The sequence below is a fragment of the Cnephaeus nilssonii genome (genome assembly GCF_951640355.1).
Source record: "Cnephaeus nilssonii genome assembly, chromosome: 8".
NCBI lineage: Eukaryota > Metazoa > Chordata > Mammalia > Chiroptera > Vespertilionidae > Cnephaeus > Cnephaeus nilssonii.
In genome coordinates this window covers 28,721,187-28,738,850 of record NC_137079.1, presented here as the reverse complement: position 1 = coordinate 28,738,850, position 17,664 = coordinate 28,721,187, and the positions used below count along the sequence as shown (strand labels likewise).

Here is a 17,664-nt window from a genome sequence, read left to right as displayed (position 1 = left end):
TGGGGGAGAAAGATGCAGTATCGTGGCCTTGTCAATTTCCCCTCGTCGTCTTGGTTATATTCAAGAGGACATGGTTGGGTGGGAGAGGGTATGAAAGGGGTGGAACTAGTAACAGTGTGGGGACTCGGTGTTGTGGATGTGTGAAACTTGCTGCTTCTGTTTGTATCATTGAAACTACCCAAACCTCCCTGAGATGCATGCCTGTCTTTGGCGCGGAAGGCAGATATGAGTCACTGATGACCTTGTGTCATTTCCTGTCCTTGCAGTGACTTGACCAACGGTGCGGACGGGATGCTGGCCACGAGCTCCAGTGGGTCTCAGTACAGCGGGTCCAGGGTGGAGACTCCCGTGTCCTACGTCGGGGAGGATGACGACGAGGACGAGGAGTACGAAAACGACGAGGAAGACTGATGTGTTTGCTCACAGGCCCCGCTCCCCTCAAGTTCAGCTTCAGGAAAAACATGTTTAGGAAAGAGAAACTTTTCTTAATGTGGGCTTTCCTGTTTCTTTTTGGCTTCCTCCCAAGAAGATATTGGTAAGCTATTGCATTTGACGTGCACCTCTGATAAGCAAGCGAGGGCTGTTTTCTGCAGGGTCTTAGACGGGCTGCGGTGTGTGGATTCTAGTTGCTGACGCAGGGCTTTTACTTCGTAGGATTTTGTGTTTTCATTTTTCTATTTTTTTAAAATTCAGAGTTCCTTTTTGCCCCTTAACAATTCTTGCTGAGTTTGCTGAAGAAGTTGTACTCCATCTACATCAGCGAAAATGCCGTCCTCCTGTCGAGGCCACCCCGAAGGCCACTTATTTGCAGCGTGTTGTGAAGGGTGCCACCCCATGGCGGAGTGTGAGGCTCCAGGCCGAGTTCCCATTTGTGAAAGTCTGGGGCGTCCGCAGAACCAAGCAAATGGCAGAGCTGCTTTTCAACATTGAGTACCACAAAGCCTATTATGACGTATTTCCCCTTAAATTATATTGACTGCGTGATTCCATATACTTTTCCTTTCTTTTTTCTTCTTTTGTCCACGGTGAAGCAAGCTTTCAAAGTTGTTCATTTGTGTTTGTGTGTTTGATTTGGTAGTTTCCTGCCGTGCTGGTGCAGCTGTGAAAACTCTGGAAATCTTGGGATGGTTTTTTGCTTATGGTAAAATTTGCCTGATTTCTTACAGGCAACATTTGGAAACTTTTTATTATATAGTTGTTTACATACTTATAAGTCTATCATTTAAAGACATGTACTGAAACAAATGTTGTATTTGTTTCATGAGCATCTTCCTGTAATCTATTATAAAGTTGAAATTAAATATAGAGAATGTTTTAACAGTTTTTTAACTCAAAATTTGTCAATCATTTTTAATAGTTCTTTTTTTATAAAAAGAAAAAGGAATTTCAGGACAGGCAGTAGCTTCTTTTAAAATTTATCCACAAAGAACCATTAACTGCACAGTTGCTGTTAGCTGCCTGTTCTAAAACAATAGTCTTTTTATTGAAACACAAATAAACTTTTCTGTAATATTTTATGGAATATAAAGAGACTTTAATTGTTTGACTTGTTTAACTTGGCACTGTTAGTTTTTATTAATAAAACGCGCATGGGCATTTTAAACAAGCTGTGTTTCTCTAATTCAGGATTACTGTCTAGAAGTTATTTTATCCTGTTAGTCTGGCTTTTTGCTGGAGTGAGGAGAAGTTGCCAGGCCCAGGAGTAGGGGGCTGGGACCCCACCACGGGCCCCTCCGCTTGTCCTGCAGCTTTCCGAGGGATGGCGTGGCCCCAAGAAGGACGTCACAGACCAAAGCTGTGGCCAGTGGTGGGGAGAGAGAGAGTTTCTTGCCTTTCTCCTGAATCCTCACAGTTGAGGCGTATTTTATGGGTTGACTTTCAGAAGAAGAAGATGGTAAGATAAGAAAAGAGATCGGACCTCTGACCTTCAATGTTACATTATCATAACATATCTAAGGGGACCTGACCTCTGACCTCTGATGTGACATTTCTGAGGTGGCTCAAGCGTTTTTTTTTTAATGTTTTTATTGATTTCAGAGAGGAAGGGAAAGAAACATCAACGATGAGAGAGAATTATTGGCTGGCTGCCTCTTTCACACTCCTACTGGGGATCGGGCCCGCAACCCCGGCATGTTCCCTGATCGGGAATCTGACAGGGACCTCCTGGTTCATGGCTTGACCACATGGGCCACACCGGCCAGGTTGGCTCAGAATGTCTTCACTGGTTGTGTCAGCAGTGAAGAACACCTGCTAGTGTCTTATGTAGTAGTGCTGCCCAACAAATAACGACTCAGTTGGCCTTCCAGAATACTCACAGGGTTTTGATCCTCTCGTCAAATACTGTGTTTGTGAGTGGGTTTCATGCTGACAGGTCTCCCTGGGTGCAGCTGTCTGTGGCGACGTGTCTGATACTCCTGTGGGAAGAGGGCCGCAGGCCTCGTGCTATGGTTTGGGTGAAAAGTGGGCGACGCTTGGTGAGAGCAGCTTCATTCACACAGAATGTTCTCATTTCAGTTTTTTCGAAAGGCCTAGATTTGCAGACTTCACATGAGTTCCTGGTGTTGGAGGAAGGACTTGTGCGGTGAAGGGAAGGTTAACTGGTTGTAATTACCTCTGGTTTGTACGACCTGAAACTGTGCCTTCTCTCAGGCGTCAGTCCCTCTGTAACATGGTTTTGTAATTTCCCTGACTTGCAATGGAAACTTTAAAAAGAGGATTTTTTTTAAAAAGTGGTGTTTGATATTTTTAGTTGATTACCCCCCCCCCCGCCCCTTATCAGGAAACACATGACTGTTTTATATAGAGGAAGAGTGACTTTTTAATATATTTATTTTTATAATTTAGAAACTGCATTTTTTTGAAGCAAGCATCCAGGTTGTACATTATCATGTCATGTTTTATATCAACGTATTGATAGTCTTTATATTAACATGGGTGGTAGTTCATTGACTTATAGAAAAAATAAGTTTAGTAAGCAAAGTGATGTTTGTATAGAAAGAGATAAATTATTTAGGGTCTCGTTAGATAGCTTCTGCCTTAGGGTTACCACGTTAACCCAACATTTTTATTGTAGCTACAAATTCTATCTAAAAAATAATAAAGACTTGATAAGAAAGAGTTGATTCTGACGTGAAGTGCTTGGCGTACAGGTGCCTGTCTGGCGTCTCGGAGCTGCCTTAGTGTTGGCGTTTGGGACATCTGAGGGCTGGCTTGGTGCGGAGTCGGCGGGCAGCCCCGTGGAGGGGGAGGTCTGTGAGTTACTGTGCAGGTTAAGGCTGGCCTCCTTGGTCCTTTAGTTCTGAATTTTAAGCTTGAATTCCACTTTCCCTTCAAAGGGGTCATGGGGGTTGTCATAGGTCACATGTTCTGCCAGGATCTTGCACACGACCACAACTTCTGTGTTCCCGGGGACATTGAGGAGCTTCGCGGCCACTAACGGGTTGCTGTAGTGGGGCTGAAATGGAAGCATGGGGAGGGGAGAGAGTCAGGAACCTTGTGCTGAGTGCCGGTGCTCGGGGGCAGAGGCAGTTCCTACATGCTCTCTGTGTGAGTAAGCCCACACAGGCTCTGCTCCAGGCCCTGGAATTCTCTGGGGTCACTGTCTACCCACTCAGAAACGAGAATTGCTCTGGAGAGGACAGACAATAACAGTGACAAATTCACCTTCCAATTAGATTTGGTGAAAATGAATATAAAAATCAGGAAAAAGCAAGAGATTGAGAGGAGGTGCTTTAAAATGGATATGCAGTTGTCTAAAAGGATTTGGAGGCTGTCGAAAACAAACAATTAGATTTAATATTTATATTTTACGCGAGAATACGTAATGTATTTTCAGGTAGTTAGGAGAACATGGGTCTGGGAAACAGCCAGAGAGTGGTAAATGGTCAGGATGGGCTAAGTAATGCCTTATTTCGTTTTTATAGGTAAAATACTCAGGGCTTTCCTTTTGCCAATCATGGCTAAGTTTGAGATGATTCAGCAGCTGTTGTAGGCGAAAGTGAAGCACCCACCTGCGCCTTCTTCCCGTAGTACGGGAAGTAGTGTAGACTGAAGGTGCCGTTGGGCGGGTAGTACTCCACCTGCAGGGGCTGGACGTCCTTGTGCTGGTCCTGGGGGAGGAGAGGCCACTGCCTGAGCAAGGCAGGATCTGGGTGCACATGTATGTGTGTCTGCATGTCTCTGAGCGCCAGTCTCTATGTATGCATGCAGGTGCCATGTGTGTGCATCTCTGTCCGTGCATGCCTCTGCATATGCATGTGTGTGCACATGTATGTCTGCATGTCTCGTGTGTGGCATGTGCATGCTGAGTGCGTGTGTGCACTATGTAGGGGACCACATAAACACTTTGTTGTGTAATTAGCATAAATGATCTAATCTCTATAATCAGCACTGGGCTCCCATTGGGGGTGTACTTTGTTAGTGGCAAACCCCCTGGTGACTTAATCAAACTTGTATGTTTACCATTTTAAGTTCTTGTAGGATAACCAAGGTGCAGAGAGTCCAGAATGCTTGTTTATCTGCACATGGGATGCAAGCAGATGAGACTGTACGGGCTGTTTGCCAGCACTGGCTGAGCGTTTGCGTGGCTTTCTGGGATCAGGACCTGCTTTCAGAGTAACTTGCCTGATGGATAGCTTGAGCCTCAGAGGAAGGCCATCCTGGTGTCCATTAAAATCTCAAGTCAGCCCAGCTGGCATGGCTCAGTGGTTGAGTGTTGACCTCTGAACCAGGAGGTCACAGTTCAATTCCCAGTCAGAGCCCATGTCCAGGTTGTGGGCTCGATCCCCAGTCGGGGGTGTGCAGGAGGCAGCCAATCAGGCAGCCAATTAGTGATTCTCTCTGATCACTGATGTTTCTATCTCTCCCTCTCCCTTCCTCTCTGAAATCAATAAAAATATATATTAAAAAAAAAAATCTCAAGTCAGCCTACACAGGTGTGGTTGAAATAACTAAAAAAGGGAAAAACGAAACAAGACGACCCCGAGCCCCACGGAGAGATCACAGGCTTGAGGGGTGTGGTGGTTCTGCGGAATACCCGAGGGGAGTGCCCACTGCTCAGAGCAGGAGCCTTTGGTTGGAGGCACAGTGGTGGAAACAAGCTTTGGAAAATGTTCAGTGAAGGCCAATTTAGGATTTTGGTTTTTTGTTTGTTTTGTTACTCCTCACTGGAGGATATTTTTTCCATTGATTCTTAGAGTGGAAGGGACGGATGGGGCAGAGAGAGAGGGAAACATCGATGTGAGACACGTCAATTGGTAGCCTCCCGCACGTGCCCCAACTGAGGCTGGGGATTGAACCTGTAACCCAGGTATGTGCCCTTTGACTGGGAATTGAACCCTGGACCCTTCGGTGCTCAAGCCAATGTTATAACCACTGAGATACACTGGCCAGGGCCAAATTTAGTTTTTTTTTCGTGTTGTACATAAAAACTAGTTTTGAGAAAACCTGGAATAAATTAATGCCAACCCTGAGCAGCCAATAGACATACACTTTACAACGATAGCTGCTGGTAGTCTGGCATGTTTTTGTAAATAAGCCAATAAAAAGGGCAAAACAATAGAAGTGCAAAAAAAAAAAAAAGTAGAAGTGCTTTAGTTTCTCCAAGTTGCCACCAAACATTTTGAAGTGTGTTAGTAATATACTGTCCCAGGTGCTTTTTGAATCAAAACAATAACACGTTTTTCTCTTCCTAGGTTTTTATCCCCTGTAATAAAACTATTTTAAACAATGATTCGTGCAATTTGTGTATCCGGTTTATTAGGCTGACAATTGTGATATTCCTAGGGAAAACCAGTTAAGTTATTCCCACGGGTTTTCTAGCAATACCAGGATGGCCATGGATGGCCACACTCACCAGGAAGGCGCAGTCCACCCGGGGGGCCGTTGTGTTGCTGGGGAGAAACCTGACGATCTGGAAGGGAAAGTGTCCATGTGGCCTCATGCTGCTCTGAGCGCAGGGAGACCTGCCTGAGCGGGGTTCCCGCAGGGCACTGAGAAGGGTCTGGAGGTGGTGGGTGGTTCCTGTTCTGATAACCCCCAGCGGGTGTTACCAACTCCTGCAAACCCAGAAGCCCTGCCCCAGGGCTGTGGTCTTGGCCGCGGGCAGGTGGCAGACCTGGACCGGAGGTCTGAGCCTTCACTGCCACTTCCAGGCCCTCCATGCTGCACTGAATCCGGGCACAGCATCCTCCTGTGAGGCAGCTCCCCATCAGCCCATCTGCTTCTCCCATCCAGGCCTTTCTCAGCCTCCTGCAGGCCTGGCCCTTGGGTGCCCACTTGTACACAGGCCTAGTATGGCACCTGCCTTCTCCCCACACCTGCCCCTGTGTGCACATGAGTGTGAGCTGCCATCACACCTGCCAGGCCGCTCTGACGAGACCCCAGCTAGGACCCGGGGCACGTGCATTGTGCACAGATGGGTGGCTTCCTCTAAGCCCAGGAAGATGCTCAGAGTCCCTGGCCCCAGGCCTCAGCTGCTGGCAGCATGGAGCTGTGCCCCTCCCTCACCCAGCCAGGTCCCACCCCTCCTCGGGTCTCTGCACACTCCCCGTCCAGCTGGGCCATGCCCTCCTTGTTTGCTCGCATTGGCTCTACTCTTGGTCTGCTTCCCTCAGCGCCTGGCCCTGGCTCCGTCATGGGTCCCTGGCTCAGGTTAGAAACCTCTGCTCTGGATGGTTCCCAGGTGCCTGCCCTCCCAGCGCCTGTACACGGCCCTGCTTTCTGGGTCTTGTGCACACGTGGCTGCCCCAGCCACCCTGAAGAGCCCCGTGCTCTGCTGCTCGGTGTCCGTCACCACAGAGCACCAAGTAGATGCTGTGCTTGAATGGGTTGTTTTCCTTGTATCTGAGAGAAATACTCAGCTTAGGAACCAATGTAATGGGCGTGTGCTGAAGGAAGGTGCAGAGCACGGAAGGGACAGCTGGGGCCAGTCTGACCAATCACCTCTGGAACCCTGGACTAGTGGGTGCGCTGAGCACTGACCCTCCACCCCAGAGCGATCTCCAAAGGGGCCTCATCCTGGACCTCTGACCTCCAGCCCTTTTATACTCACCCTGTTCATCTTAATGATGAAACACGGCTTTCCTTCCTCAAAGCCGAAGTTGGGGTCCTCCAGGCCCGAGCAGTTTTGCAGCATGTCTGTGGTGAACTTGCAGGAGAACTTGGTGTGGTTAGGGGCCCCGAAGCTTTCTTGGATGAACACCTTGTCGGAGGTGCAGTTGATGTTGTCCTCCTGGGCGGCTGGCGAGTAGCCTGCCAGCACAGACACACCTGTGGGCCCTCTTTCCAGCGCAGCCACCCCGGGGCGGTTAGTGAAGTTTTCTTAGAAAAGGGAAAAATTAAGGCTGCGGAAGCGTTTTAAACCTTACCTGCCAGGAAGTCGTGGAGGGTGTGCACTAGGTCCGTCCAGGTCCTGTTGTCAGAGACATTGTAGGAAATGTCCAGGCCTTTCTCCCCGTAGACATCTGGCCTTAAAGTCACCCCTGGAAAGAGAGCCTGACACTTACCGGTTTCCCCAAATGTTCATCACATCCAGGCTGGTGGCTGCGGAGCTGGGTAGTTGTGTGCAGAGCTGTCCCAGGTGGGATGCAGCGGGACCAACAGGGCCCAGGTCTTCGAGGGCAGCCAGGCCAGGAGGCCATGGTCAGGTGTCCTCTGTGCTCTCTGCTCAGGGAGGACCCTGCCCTCCAGCCCGGGAGCTGTGCGGAGGACTGAGCCTGTCTGGGTGCAGGGTGTGGTGCGGCTGAAGGCCGGGTGGGCTCTTCCCGCACACGAGGCCTGCACTAGTGCCATCCAGGGGGCCGTACTCGTTGCAGGTGACAGCTGGTCCAGGGTCGACTGGGTTTCTTTCTTTTTTTAAAAAAATATATTTCATTGATTTTTTACAGAAAGGAAGGGAGAGGGATAGTTAGAAACATCGATGAGAGAGAAACATCGATGAGCTGCCTCCTGCACACCTCCCTACTGGGGATGTGCCCGCAACCAAGGTACATGCCCTTGGCCGGAATTGAACCTGGGACCCTTCAGTCCACAGGCCGACGCTCTATCCACTGAGCCAAACCCCGTTAGGGCTCCACTAGGTTTCTTACTGAAGTTGTGTTTGCAAGATCTCCACTGGTGTTGGTTAAATACGAATGCATTCTAACAACATTAATTGTAAAAATAACAGTGAACAATTGCGGGAAGTTGAAGTGCCAGCCCTCAGTTTTCTCCATCTCAAGTCTAGTGTGCATCCTTAGGAAACGTTCTTGTTTCTGTGAATACAAAGATATCACGTGTTTCTACACATAAATGGGAGCCTGTTTTCCACATGCCACGTTCCTCTCTTCCTGTTCCGACACCAGTTGTAATCACTTTTCCCTGGCATTTCATATCAGCTCACCTCCTTCTTTCACAAATACCACATCAAGCTTTGTTGTGTGAATGTTTTATGACTTATTTAGCCAGTTCCCTGATTGTACAGGTGACTTTTAAAATAAGTAAGGTAGCTCTGGCCGGTTGCTCAGTGGTTAGAGCGTTGGCCTGTGCACCAAAGGGTCTTGGGTTTGATTCCCAGTCAAGGGCACGTACCTTGGTGGCAGGTCCCCAGCCCTGGCAGGGGCCTGTGCGGGAGGCAACCAATTGATGTGTCACTCTCACATCCATGTTTTTTTTTTTGTGTTTCCCCCCCCCCCCCCCTTCCCTCCACTCTCTAGAAATCAATGGAAAAAAACATCCTTAGATGAGGATTAAAAAAAAAAAAGTAAGCTAGGGTTTTTGTTGTTTTATGGAAGTTGTGAAAGTAACAGCTGTACATGGTTTCAAATAAAAACCTTCAGAAAGGTCTAAAACAGTGGTCAGCAAACTCATTAGTCAACAGAGCCAAATATCAACTGTACAACGATTGAAATTTCTTCTGAGAGCCAAATTTTAAAAATTTAAACTTCTTCTAATGCCACTTCTTCAAAATAGAATCGCCCAGGCCGTGGTATTTTGTGGAAGAGCCACATTCAAGGGGCCAAAGAGCCGCATGTGGCTCGTGAGCCGCGGTTTGCCGACCACGGGTCTAGAAGAGAAGAAAGCTCTCCACTCCCCATTGTCAACTAGTTACTCTGAGCGTGCTCTCAGGCTCTCACGTAACTTGTTCATCAGCTTCACCTGGCAGCTGTTGCCCGTTCCCTGCCTCCCGGTGACCAAGGGAACACATCTCCTGCCGTCCAGCCTCAGGGTTTTGAGCAAATGATATTATGGTTATGTTCTCAAGTTTGTAACATACGACATTCTGCTCTAAATTATAATGAAATCCTCTATGCTTCATCTTTTGGTTGGTTCTAAAATTTGACACCCAACAAAGCACGTGGGTGTTATTATTTATGGACAGATTCACCGAAGATCCCAGCAGGAGGGCTGGACCCGCTAAGCTCACCTGCTGGAGGCCGTCTGAGGCAGCTTCTCTTAAAAAAACTTTTGCCTTTTCTTTTCCTATGTGCTGCTGCTGGATGTTCCTGGGGGTATTATCTTCCTTAGAAAGTGGTAGGGATGTGGAGCGATAAACATTCTGAGTTACTGTGTGCTTCATTTCTTCCTTTCTCCTCCCTCCCTTTCCTTTATGCCTTTTTTTTTTTTTTTAAGACACCTTTGGTTAACGTGCTGGGTGTGAAAGTCTTGGTTCACACCCCCTTCGCCAGGACTGTGGAGGTGACGCCTCACTGTCTCGGGCCCTTGAGTCTTGTCACCAATGACCCATTTGGTGCCGACTCAGGAGAGGGGAGGCTCAGCCCACCTTCACCCCAGAGGACGGTAGACGGACTGCACTTGGAGAAGACTCCGAGTTCTGGATTGAATTGCTACTCTGGACTGAAGTACTGACGGGCTCGAAGTAGAAACAAAGCTCTTTCCCTCCCCAAACCCTTCATTCCTGTCTCGCTAGGAGCAGTTTTTTTGCATCTCCTCCCAGTAAAGTCTGCTGTGCATGTTGACCCATACAAAGCAAGTGGTATAAAGACGCGATCACAAAAACCTGTTTCAGTAATTACAACTAAAGCCGAAGTCAGACTTTATAATCTGGGGTCCTCTTCCTCATCAAAAGAAGCCGAGGGGCTGTCCACACCCAGGTGTACCCCTCAAAGCCCCGTGGCTGCTGCTGGGAGGAACAGAGGCCCCTGCTGGGTGCCCCTGGGGGCTTCGTTCCCTGAGCGTTTATGGTCTGACTGAGCACCCCCAGGACTGCGAATCGCCCTGACCTGCGTGGGGTCCTGATGTGCAGGCTCGAGCATCGCCCCCCGCACCCCCTCATTACCTGGTGACTTTAGCTGGTCTTGGTAGTCAGGCGTGTACGGGTCGAGCGTACACATCAGCGAGTAGATGCACAGGGCGAAGAGTCCGGTCATCACCACGTAGAAGGCCACATAGTAGAGGCTGATCCACACTGCGGGGAGAGGCCAGTCAGACGCAGCTTCATCGTGCTCGGACCCACACGGAACCCCACCACTTCAACCGTCTTAGAGTGAAAACCTCAGTGGTGTTTAGTGCATCTACACACAACGCTGTGCAGGCATCACCTCTAGAATGTTCTAGAACATTCTCATTGCTCCAAAGAAACCCCATACCCCTTGACTTCAAAGTCTCTTTAAAAACTGTAAAGTTTAGGAATAATAACTATAAACTGCTATTCTCCACTGAGCCAAACCGGTTTCGGCTATAAACTGCTATTCTCAAATCTAAGCCTGAAACTTTGGGGCCGGTCAATCCTCAGATGTTCCCACCGTCTGGGTGCCTGGTGCCAGGGGGCATAAGAGCCAAAATGGGCCTCTGGGGTCACCTGGTGAGGAAGGTGAGGCCTGGCCAGAAGCCGGGGCAGGGCCTGGGTCCCGGGAGCCTAGACCCCCACCCCGGGCTGCTGCTGGTGGTCCTCTGCCACTCCTCCCAGAGCCGCCCCTCCTTGCCCTGCCTGGCCGGACACATACCCCAGCGGGACAGGGTCCGGCCCAACATCTGCCCCGTGTCCGGGTTCCAGCAGTAGCGCTGGAACTCCTCCATCCTCTGGCTGCACGACTTCTTCTCGTGCAGCGCCGCCATCCTCCCTGCTTCTGGGGGACACCCTCCTGCAGAAGAGACTGAGAGGAGAAAATCCTCCCCTGGGTTTTATAGTCTCCTTCAGAGGTCAGAGGCGCCCGTGCCGGGGTGCGGGTTCCAGGGAAAGCACCCAGCGGTGTTATCAGGCCTCGCTATCCAAACACCAGCGGCTCCATGCGCTCTGCAGGTCCCCCTGCTATCAGGTGCCCTCCACCTCTCCCCTGGGCAAGTCAGGGCTGCCCCTCCTTCTGGGATGCCCTTGGCCTTAACTTTGTTAGGATAATGACTAAGGAGAAATATTTCCCTGAACCTACTTGTTCAGCTGGGGCCCCATTCTCTCACTTCCTCCAGGAGGAAAGATGTAAGTTCAGCACAAGGACAGGTCTGGTCCTGCCCCTCGGGCCGCTCGGACACTTCCTAGTCTGAGATGATGGGCAGCGGGTGACCGATGTCATGGTGTTGCAATCGCTGGGGCTCTGTGCGTGGCTCCAGATGCCGACATTGTGAAAAGGCCAGAGTGTGACGGAGGCTAGAAGTGTTGTTCCAGAGGAGAGGGTTCAGCGGGCTCCCAGGCCCCGTCCCCTCCCGTTGCCCCTGATGCTCAGTTTCAGCCATGAGGATGATGTCCCCTGAGATCTGTGTTGAGGGGACTGGGGCTTTTTAGGACTTTTTGTGTTCATGGGGGCATTTACAGCCATACAATCTAGAGATATTTTCAAAACTGAATGCAAACCACACCCCAGGCAGCTAATTGAAATGCAGATTCTGACCCAGTGGGGACCCAGTGGGCCTAGGAGCTCCTGGTGAGCCGTGTTCAGGACCACAGCGATGGCCAGGTGGGGGACGCTTTGCCGGGTGGCACATTGGAGTCCGCTGGAGCACCTTGAAAACTCCTGATGCTTGCCTCACCCCCATGTTTCTGTATGAACCAAATGGCCAGGTGATCTGAGCTACTGAGAGCCCCCCAGATTAATCTTGATGTGTGACCAGAGCCACTGGCCCAGAGACCTTGGTGGGTAGAGACATAGCTGGAGCCATGCCAGCTGCTCACTGCATCATCTCTGCGGTTAGGTTGAAAGGGCAATGTCAGGCAAATACGATGTGCCACAGTGGCCTTTCTACAAGCATTTTCATCAAAATCCAATTAAAATAATGGGTATTGTACACAAAAAGTCTGGAATTTCATTCACTGTCACATGTAACTTTTCCTTTTGCCCTAGCTGGTTTGGCTTAGTGGATAGAGCATCAGCCTGCGAACTGAAAGGTCCCAGGTTCGATTCCAGTCAAGGGCACATGCCTGAGTTGTGGGCTTGATCCCCAGTGGGGGACTTGCAGGAGGCAAGCCGATCCATGATTCTCTCTCATCATGGATGTTTCTATCTCTCTCTCCCTCTTCCTTTCTCTCTGAAATCAATAAAAATATATTTGAAAAAAAAAAGAAGAAATTTTCCTTCTAAGGGCCCCATGTAGCCAAATTAGAAGATTTCTTTCGGAAGAAGAAGAATGAAAACCCTATAGCCATTATCCAGCTTGTTTTCTCAGGGATGATTTCGAGTTTATCAGAAGAACGAGCACCCTAAAATTCAGAAGGAATTGCATTTGTTTTAGCTAGGACTCCTAATTTTATAATTGTCCACACCTGGGGGTCTGGGACCCCGAGTGCCAGAGCCCTAAGATAAGTGCAGCAACTGTTGCCCACGGAATAAATGCTGCCCTTGTCTGTGAAGTTATAGAGATGCTCTTGAAATGAGCAAAATATGAACTCTTTCTTGGAAGTCTTTGAACTAAGTCTTCCCCACTTAGTCTCTGAATTCCCCAAAACATGAAAGCATGTGCTGAATAGCACACACATCAAAATGACCTTTACTGGCCCTCACCAGTGTGGCTCAGCGGATAGGGCGTCGGCCTGCGGACTCAAGGGTCCCAGGTTCGATTCCGGTCAGGGGCATGTACCTTGGTTGCGGGCGCATCCCCAGGTGGGGGTGTGCAGGAGGCAGCTGATCAATGTTTCTCTCTCATCGATGTTTCTGACTTTCTATCCCTCTCCCTTCCTCTCTGTAAAAAAATCAATAAAATATATTTTTAAAAAAATGACCTTTACTGGACACGTGCCTATAGGGAGGACAGGACGGGAGAGGGACACTGGTAGAGGGCGCTTTTCCATGGCATGCTCTGAAAGTGTAAGGCCGATGCCCCAACAAGTGGGGTCCAGGCCAAGTGGGGAGCACACCCCCAGGTTCCCACATGGGAAGCCTAGATGTCTACCCGCACCTGGCAGTAATGAGGTGGAGCCCAGCTCCCTTCTACTGATTGACTGGAGTCAGAAACAGCCAGCTAAAACTGAAGGAATAAATAGTAGGAAAATGGTACATTTCAATTGATAATCATACCAAGAACCAGGATGATTTCAAAATGAATTAAAACAAGAAAATCATTGAATGTCAACATCGAGGTGACAGAAATGTTGGAATTACCTGATAGATTTTAAAGCACCTATGATAAAATGGCTTCAGGGGGCAATTATGAACATGCTTGAAACAAATGAAAAAATAGAAAGCCTCAGCAAATAAAAAGTTTAAGGAATGAAACAAGATACATACAAAGAAGAACCAAATGAAAATTTTAGATGGAAAAATACATTAACCAAAATAAAAAGCTCAAAGAATGGGTTCCACAGCAGAAGGGAGGGGGCAGAGGAAAGAAAAACCAATAGAAACATGGAAGAAAAACGCAATAGAAGCTACCTGATCTGAACAATAGGGAGAACATAAACTTGAACAAAAATGCACAGAGCCTCAGGGGTAGGGGGAACTGTAATAAAAATCTAACATCTGTGTCATCAGAGTTCTGGAAGGAGAGAAGTAAGAGGGCAAGGCTGAAAACTACTAAAAAAAATAATGACTGAAAACTCCCTAAAATTTGGCAAAAGCCATAAACTTACAGATTCAAGCAGCTGAGTGAACAGATAACCATGACCTCCAAAATCTACGCCAAGATGCATCATAATTAAACTTCTCAAAATTAAACACACACACACAAAACCTAGAGACAGACATTGTATGATAATAAATGGCCAATCCCCCAAGAAGATATAGCAATCTTAAATGTATATGCACCAAACAAGAGAGTTAAAAAATGTGTAGACTGATAGAATTGAAAGGAGAAATAAGCAAATCCACAATTTTAGTTAGAGACTTCAACATTCCTCTCTCAACAATTGACAGAACAACTAAATAGGAAATCAGCACAGATATAGAAGAGCTCAATAACATCATCAACCATCAGAATGTTGTTGGCCTCAGTAGAATAATCCACCCAATCACAGCAGAATATACTTTCTCTTTATGTGTTCATGGGACATTTGCCAAGATAGACCATATCCTAGGCTATAAAACAAAGCTCAACAAATTTGAAAATAAATGAAATAATATAGAATGTGTTCTACAATCTCAGTGGAATCAAACTAGAAATTAATAACAGAAAGATAACAGAAAACTCTCCAAACGTGAAAACTAAACAATACACTTCTAAGTAATATATGAGTAAAAAAGGAAGCCTTGAGGGAAATTTCAAGAAATACATGGAGCTGAATGAATGCTACAGCAGTGTTCACAGGGAAATTTATAGCACTAAATTAATATGTTAGAAAAGAGGAAAAGTCTCAAATCAATAAGGTAAGTTTTCACTTCAAAAACCTAGAAAAAAAAGAGGAAGGAAAACAAACAGGAGGAAGAAATAAAAGATAAGAGCAGAAACCAGTGAAATTAAAAAAAGAGAAAATCAGTAAAACTACAAAGAACTGGGTCTTTCAAAAGACCAATAAAATCAACAGAACTATTGCAAGAGAGAAGACATAAATAACCAATACCAGAAATGAAATATCACTACAGACCCTGAAGACTTCAAAAAGATAATAAGGGAATACCATATACAACGCTACATATATAAACTCGACAACTTAGATGAAATGGACCATGTCCTCAATACACATAACTCATTCAATTTGAAGTAGATCATTTGAATAGCCATATAACTAGTAAGGAAATTGATTTCATAATTGAAAACCTCCCAATTCACTGGAAAATTCTACCAAACATTTAATGAAGAATAACAAGTTATATACCATATCTTCTAGAAAATAGAAGAGAAGGAAAAATTTCCCAATTGATTTTATAAGACATGTATTACTCTTATGCCAAATCAGATAAAGACACTACAAAAATAGAAAACTACAGAACAATATTCCTCACAAATATAGACAGGAATAGCTACAGCAATCAAGGTGGTGCGGTATTGGTGGACGGATAGACACAGAGACCAATGGAACAGAATAGGAAGCCCAGAAACAGAACCACACTAATACGCCCAACTGATTTTTGAGCTGCAAAAACAATCCAATGAGGCCTAGACAGCCTTTTCAACAGGTGAAGCTGGAGCAATTGAACAACTACTGGCAGAAAATGAACCTTGACCGAAGTCTCACATGTTGTAAAAAAATTAACTTAAAATTGATCATGGATTTAAAAGTAAAAGTATAAACCTTTTTGAGTGGGAAGGTTGAATTTGGGAGAGGATGAAAAAAGAAACATAAAGAATTCTTAGGCTTGACACCAAAAGCACGATTCAGAAAAGGAAAAATTGATAGATTGCACTTCAACGACATAAAGAAGCTTTTGTTCTATGAAAGCCCGTGTAAAGTGAATGAAAAGACAAGCAAAAATTGGAAAGAAGCATTTGAAAACCGCAAGTCCAACAAAGGATCTAAGATAGATAAACAACACTCAAAACGCAACAGTAAACAAGCAAACGATTCAGTTAGAACATGGTCGAACAGCATGAAGAGACAGCTCTCCAAACAGATGGCAAATAAACACATGGAAAGATGTTCAATATTACTAGCCACGAGGGAAACGCAAATTAAAACCACAACGAAATACCACTACACGCCTATCAGAATAGCTAAAATAAAAAATAGTGACAACACAGAAAGCTGGGGAGGATGCTGAGAAGCTGTATAACTCATATGTGGTTGGTAGGACTGTAAAATGGTACAGCCATTCTGAAAAAACTTTACCCGTTTCTTAGGAAAACCAAACATGCAATTAGTTACCATATAACTCAAGAATTACACTCTTGGGCATTAATCTCAGAGAAATGGAAATTTACACAAAAAATATGTACATGAATGCTTAGAGCTGCTTTATTCCTGTTAGCCCCAAACTGGAAACAACCCAGGTGTCCTTCAACAAATGAATGGTTAAACCAACGGTGGTCCATCGGCACCACAGAATTTAGCAATAACACTGTTTGTGCACACAACAACCTGGGTGAATCTCCAGAGAATTATGCTGAGTATAAAGAGCCAACCCCCAAAGGTTATGTACTAGATGATTCCATTTATGGAACATTCTTGAAATGATGGAGAACAGATTAGTGGTTGCCAGAGGTTCAGGAGAGTATGGGCGTGGGAAGGAGGGGGGGTGGTGTCTACACATGGGCAACATGGGGATCCTTGTGGGGATGAAGTGCTCCGTGTTGCCTGTGTCAGGGTCAGTATCCTGGCTGTGAGCCTGTGCTTTGGTTTGGGGAGACGTTGCCATTGGGAGAAACTGAGTGAAGCGTACAGGGGATCTCTCTTGATCCTTTCTGGCACCGGCTGCTACAGAGGGTCCCGCCTGCCCCACACCCTCTGGCAGAATCTCACTGCCCTCAGAGACACTCTTCTCCCATCACGCACAGAAGGGTGGGCTGGGAGGTCCCTGCCTCTCCTGGCTACGACTTTCTTCGTCTCTGAAACCCTTCATTTCCTCTCCTCTTTAAACTACAACCAACCTCCTGCTCACTTCCTTGACACTTTCCCCCAAACATTTGCTGAGCACCTACTGTGTGGTAGAATAGACAGACAAGGCTGTGGCGTCATGGAGCCGACATTTCTGTTGGTCCTGGCCTCCCTAGGAGTACCCCAGATGTTCCTGGTGTGCTCAAGGTGCCTCTCAGTTGTGCCACAGGTATGCCCCGATGTGCCCTAGGTGAATGCCAGGTGTGTCCTTGGTATCCCTGAGGTATGCCCCAGGTGTGTCCTTGGTATCCCTGAGGTGTGTCCCAGGTGTGTCCTAGGTATCCCTCAGGTGTGCCCCAGGTGTGTTCTAGGTATCCCTGAGGTGTGTCCCAGGTGTGTCCTAGGTATCCCTGAGGTGTGCCCCAGGTGTGTCCTAGGTATCCCTGAGGTGTGCCCCAGGTGTGTCCTAGGTATCCCTAAGGTGTGCCCCAGGTGTGTCCTAGGTATCCCTGAGGTGTGTCCCAGGGGTGTCCTAGGTATCCCTGAGGTGTGCCCCAGGGGTGTCCTAGGTATCCCTCAGGTGTGCCCCAGGTGTGTCCTAGGTATCCCTGAGGTGTGCCCCAGGTGTGTCCTAGGTATCCCTGAGGTGTGTCCCAGGTGTGTCCTAGGTATCCCTGAGGTGTGTCCCAGGTGTGTCCTAGGTATCCCTGAGGTGTGTCCCAGGTGTGTCCTAGGTATCCCTCGGGTGTGCCCCAGGTGTGTCCTAGGTATCCCTGAGGTGTGCCCCAGGTGTGTCCTAGGTATCCCTGAGGTGTGTCCCAGGTGTGTCCTAG

At 47.4% G+C, this 17,664-nt stretch overlaps 2 protein-coding genes across 6 annotated transcripts in view; one reads left to right on the top strand and one right to left on the bottom strand.

Moving 5' to 3' along the window:
- Nucleotides 1–1,480, top strand: part of TFDP1 (transcription factor Dp-1) — a 48,322-nt gene extending 46,842 nt beyond the window's left edge. For 2 of the 4 annotated variants that reach the window (XM_079779305.1, XM_079779306.1), the window contains exon 12: nucleotides 267–1,480. In XM_079779305.1, the coding sequence (XP_079635431.1) occupies nucleotides 267–411 (145 nt within the window). In that variant the 3' untranslated portion in view covers nucleotides 412–1,480. The remainder of the gene's footprint in view (nucleotides 1–266) is intronic. The other 2 variants (XM_079779304.1, XM_079779307.1) reach the window with 1 other exon arrangement.
- Nucleotides 1,481–3,272: 1,792 nt separating this feature from the next.
- On the bottom strand, nucleotides 3,273–11,055 carry ATP4B (ATPase H+/K+ transporting subunit beta; the record flags this gene model as incomplete). 2 transcript variants are annotated; one of them, XM_079779311.1, is made up of 7 exons in its annotated part: nucleotides 3,273–3,454; nucleotides 4,011–4,127; nucleotides 5,855–5,911; nucleotides 7,052–7,251; nucleotides 7,368–7,481; nucleotides 10,277–10,405; nucleotides 10,944–11,055. In XM_079779311.1, 7 exons carry the CDS (start codon nucleotides 11,053–11,055, stop codon nucleotides 3,293–3,295), a joined length of 891 nt encoding a protein of 296 aa, XP_079635437.1. In that variant the 3' UTR covers nucleotides 3,273–3,292. The 2 variants fall into 2 exon arrangements, with proteins under 2 accessions (XP_079635437.1, XP_079635438.1); XM_079779312.1 differs by having other exon boundaries at nucleotides 4,011–4,109.
- Nucleotides 11,056–17,664: the final 6,609 nt, after the last annotated feature.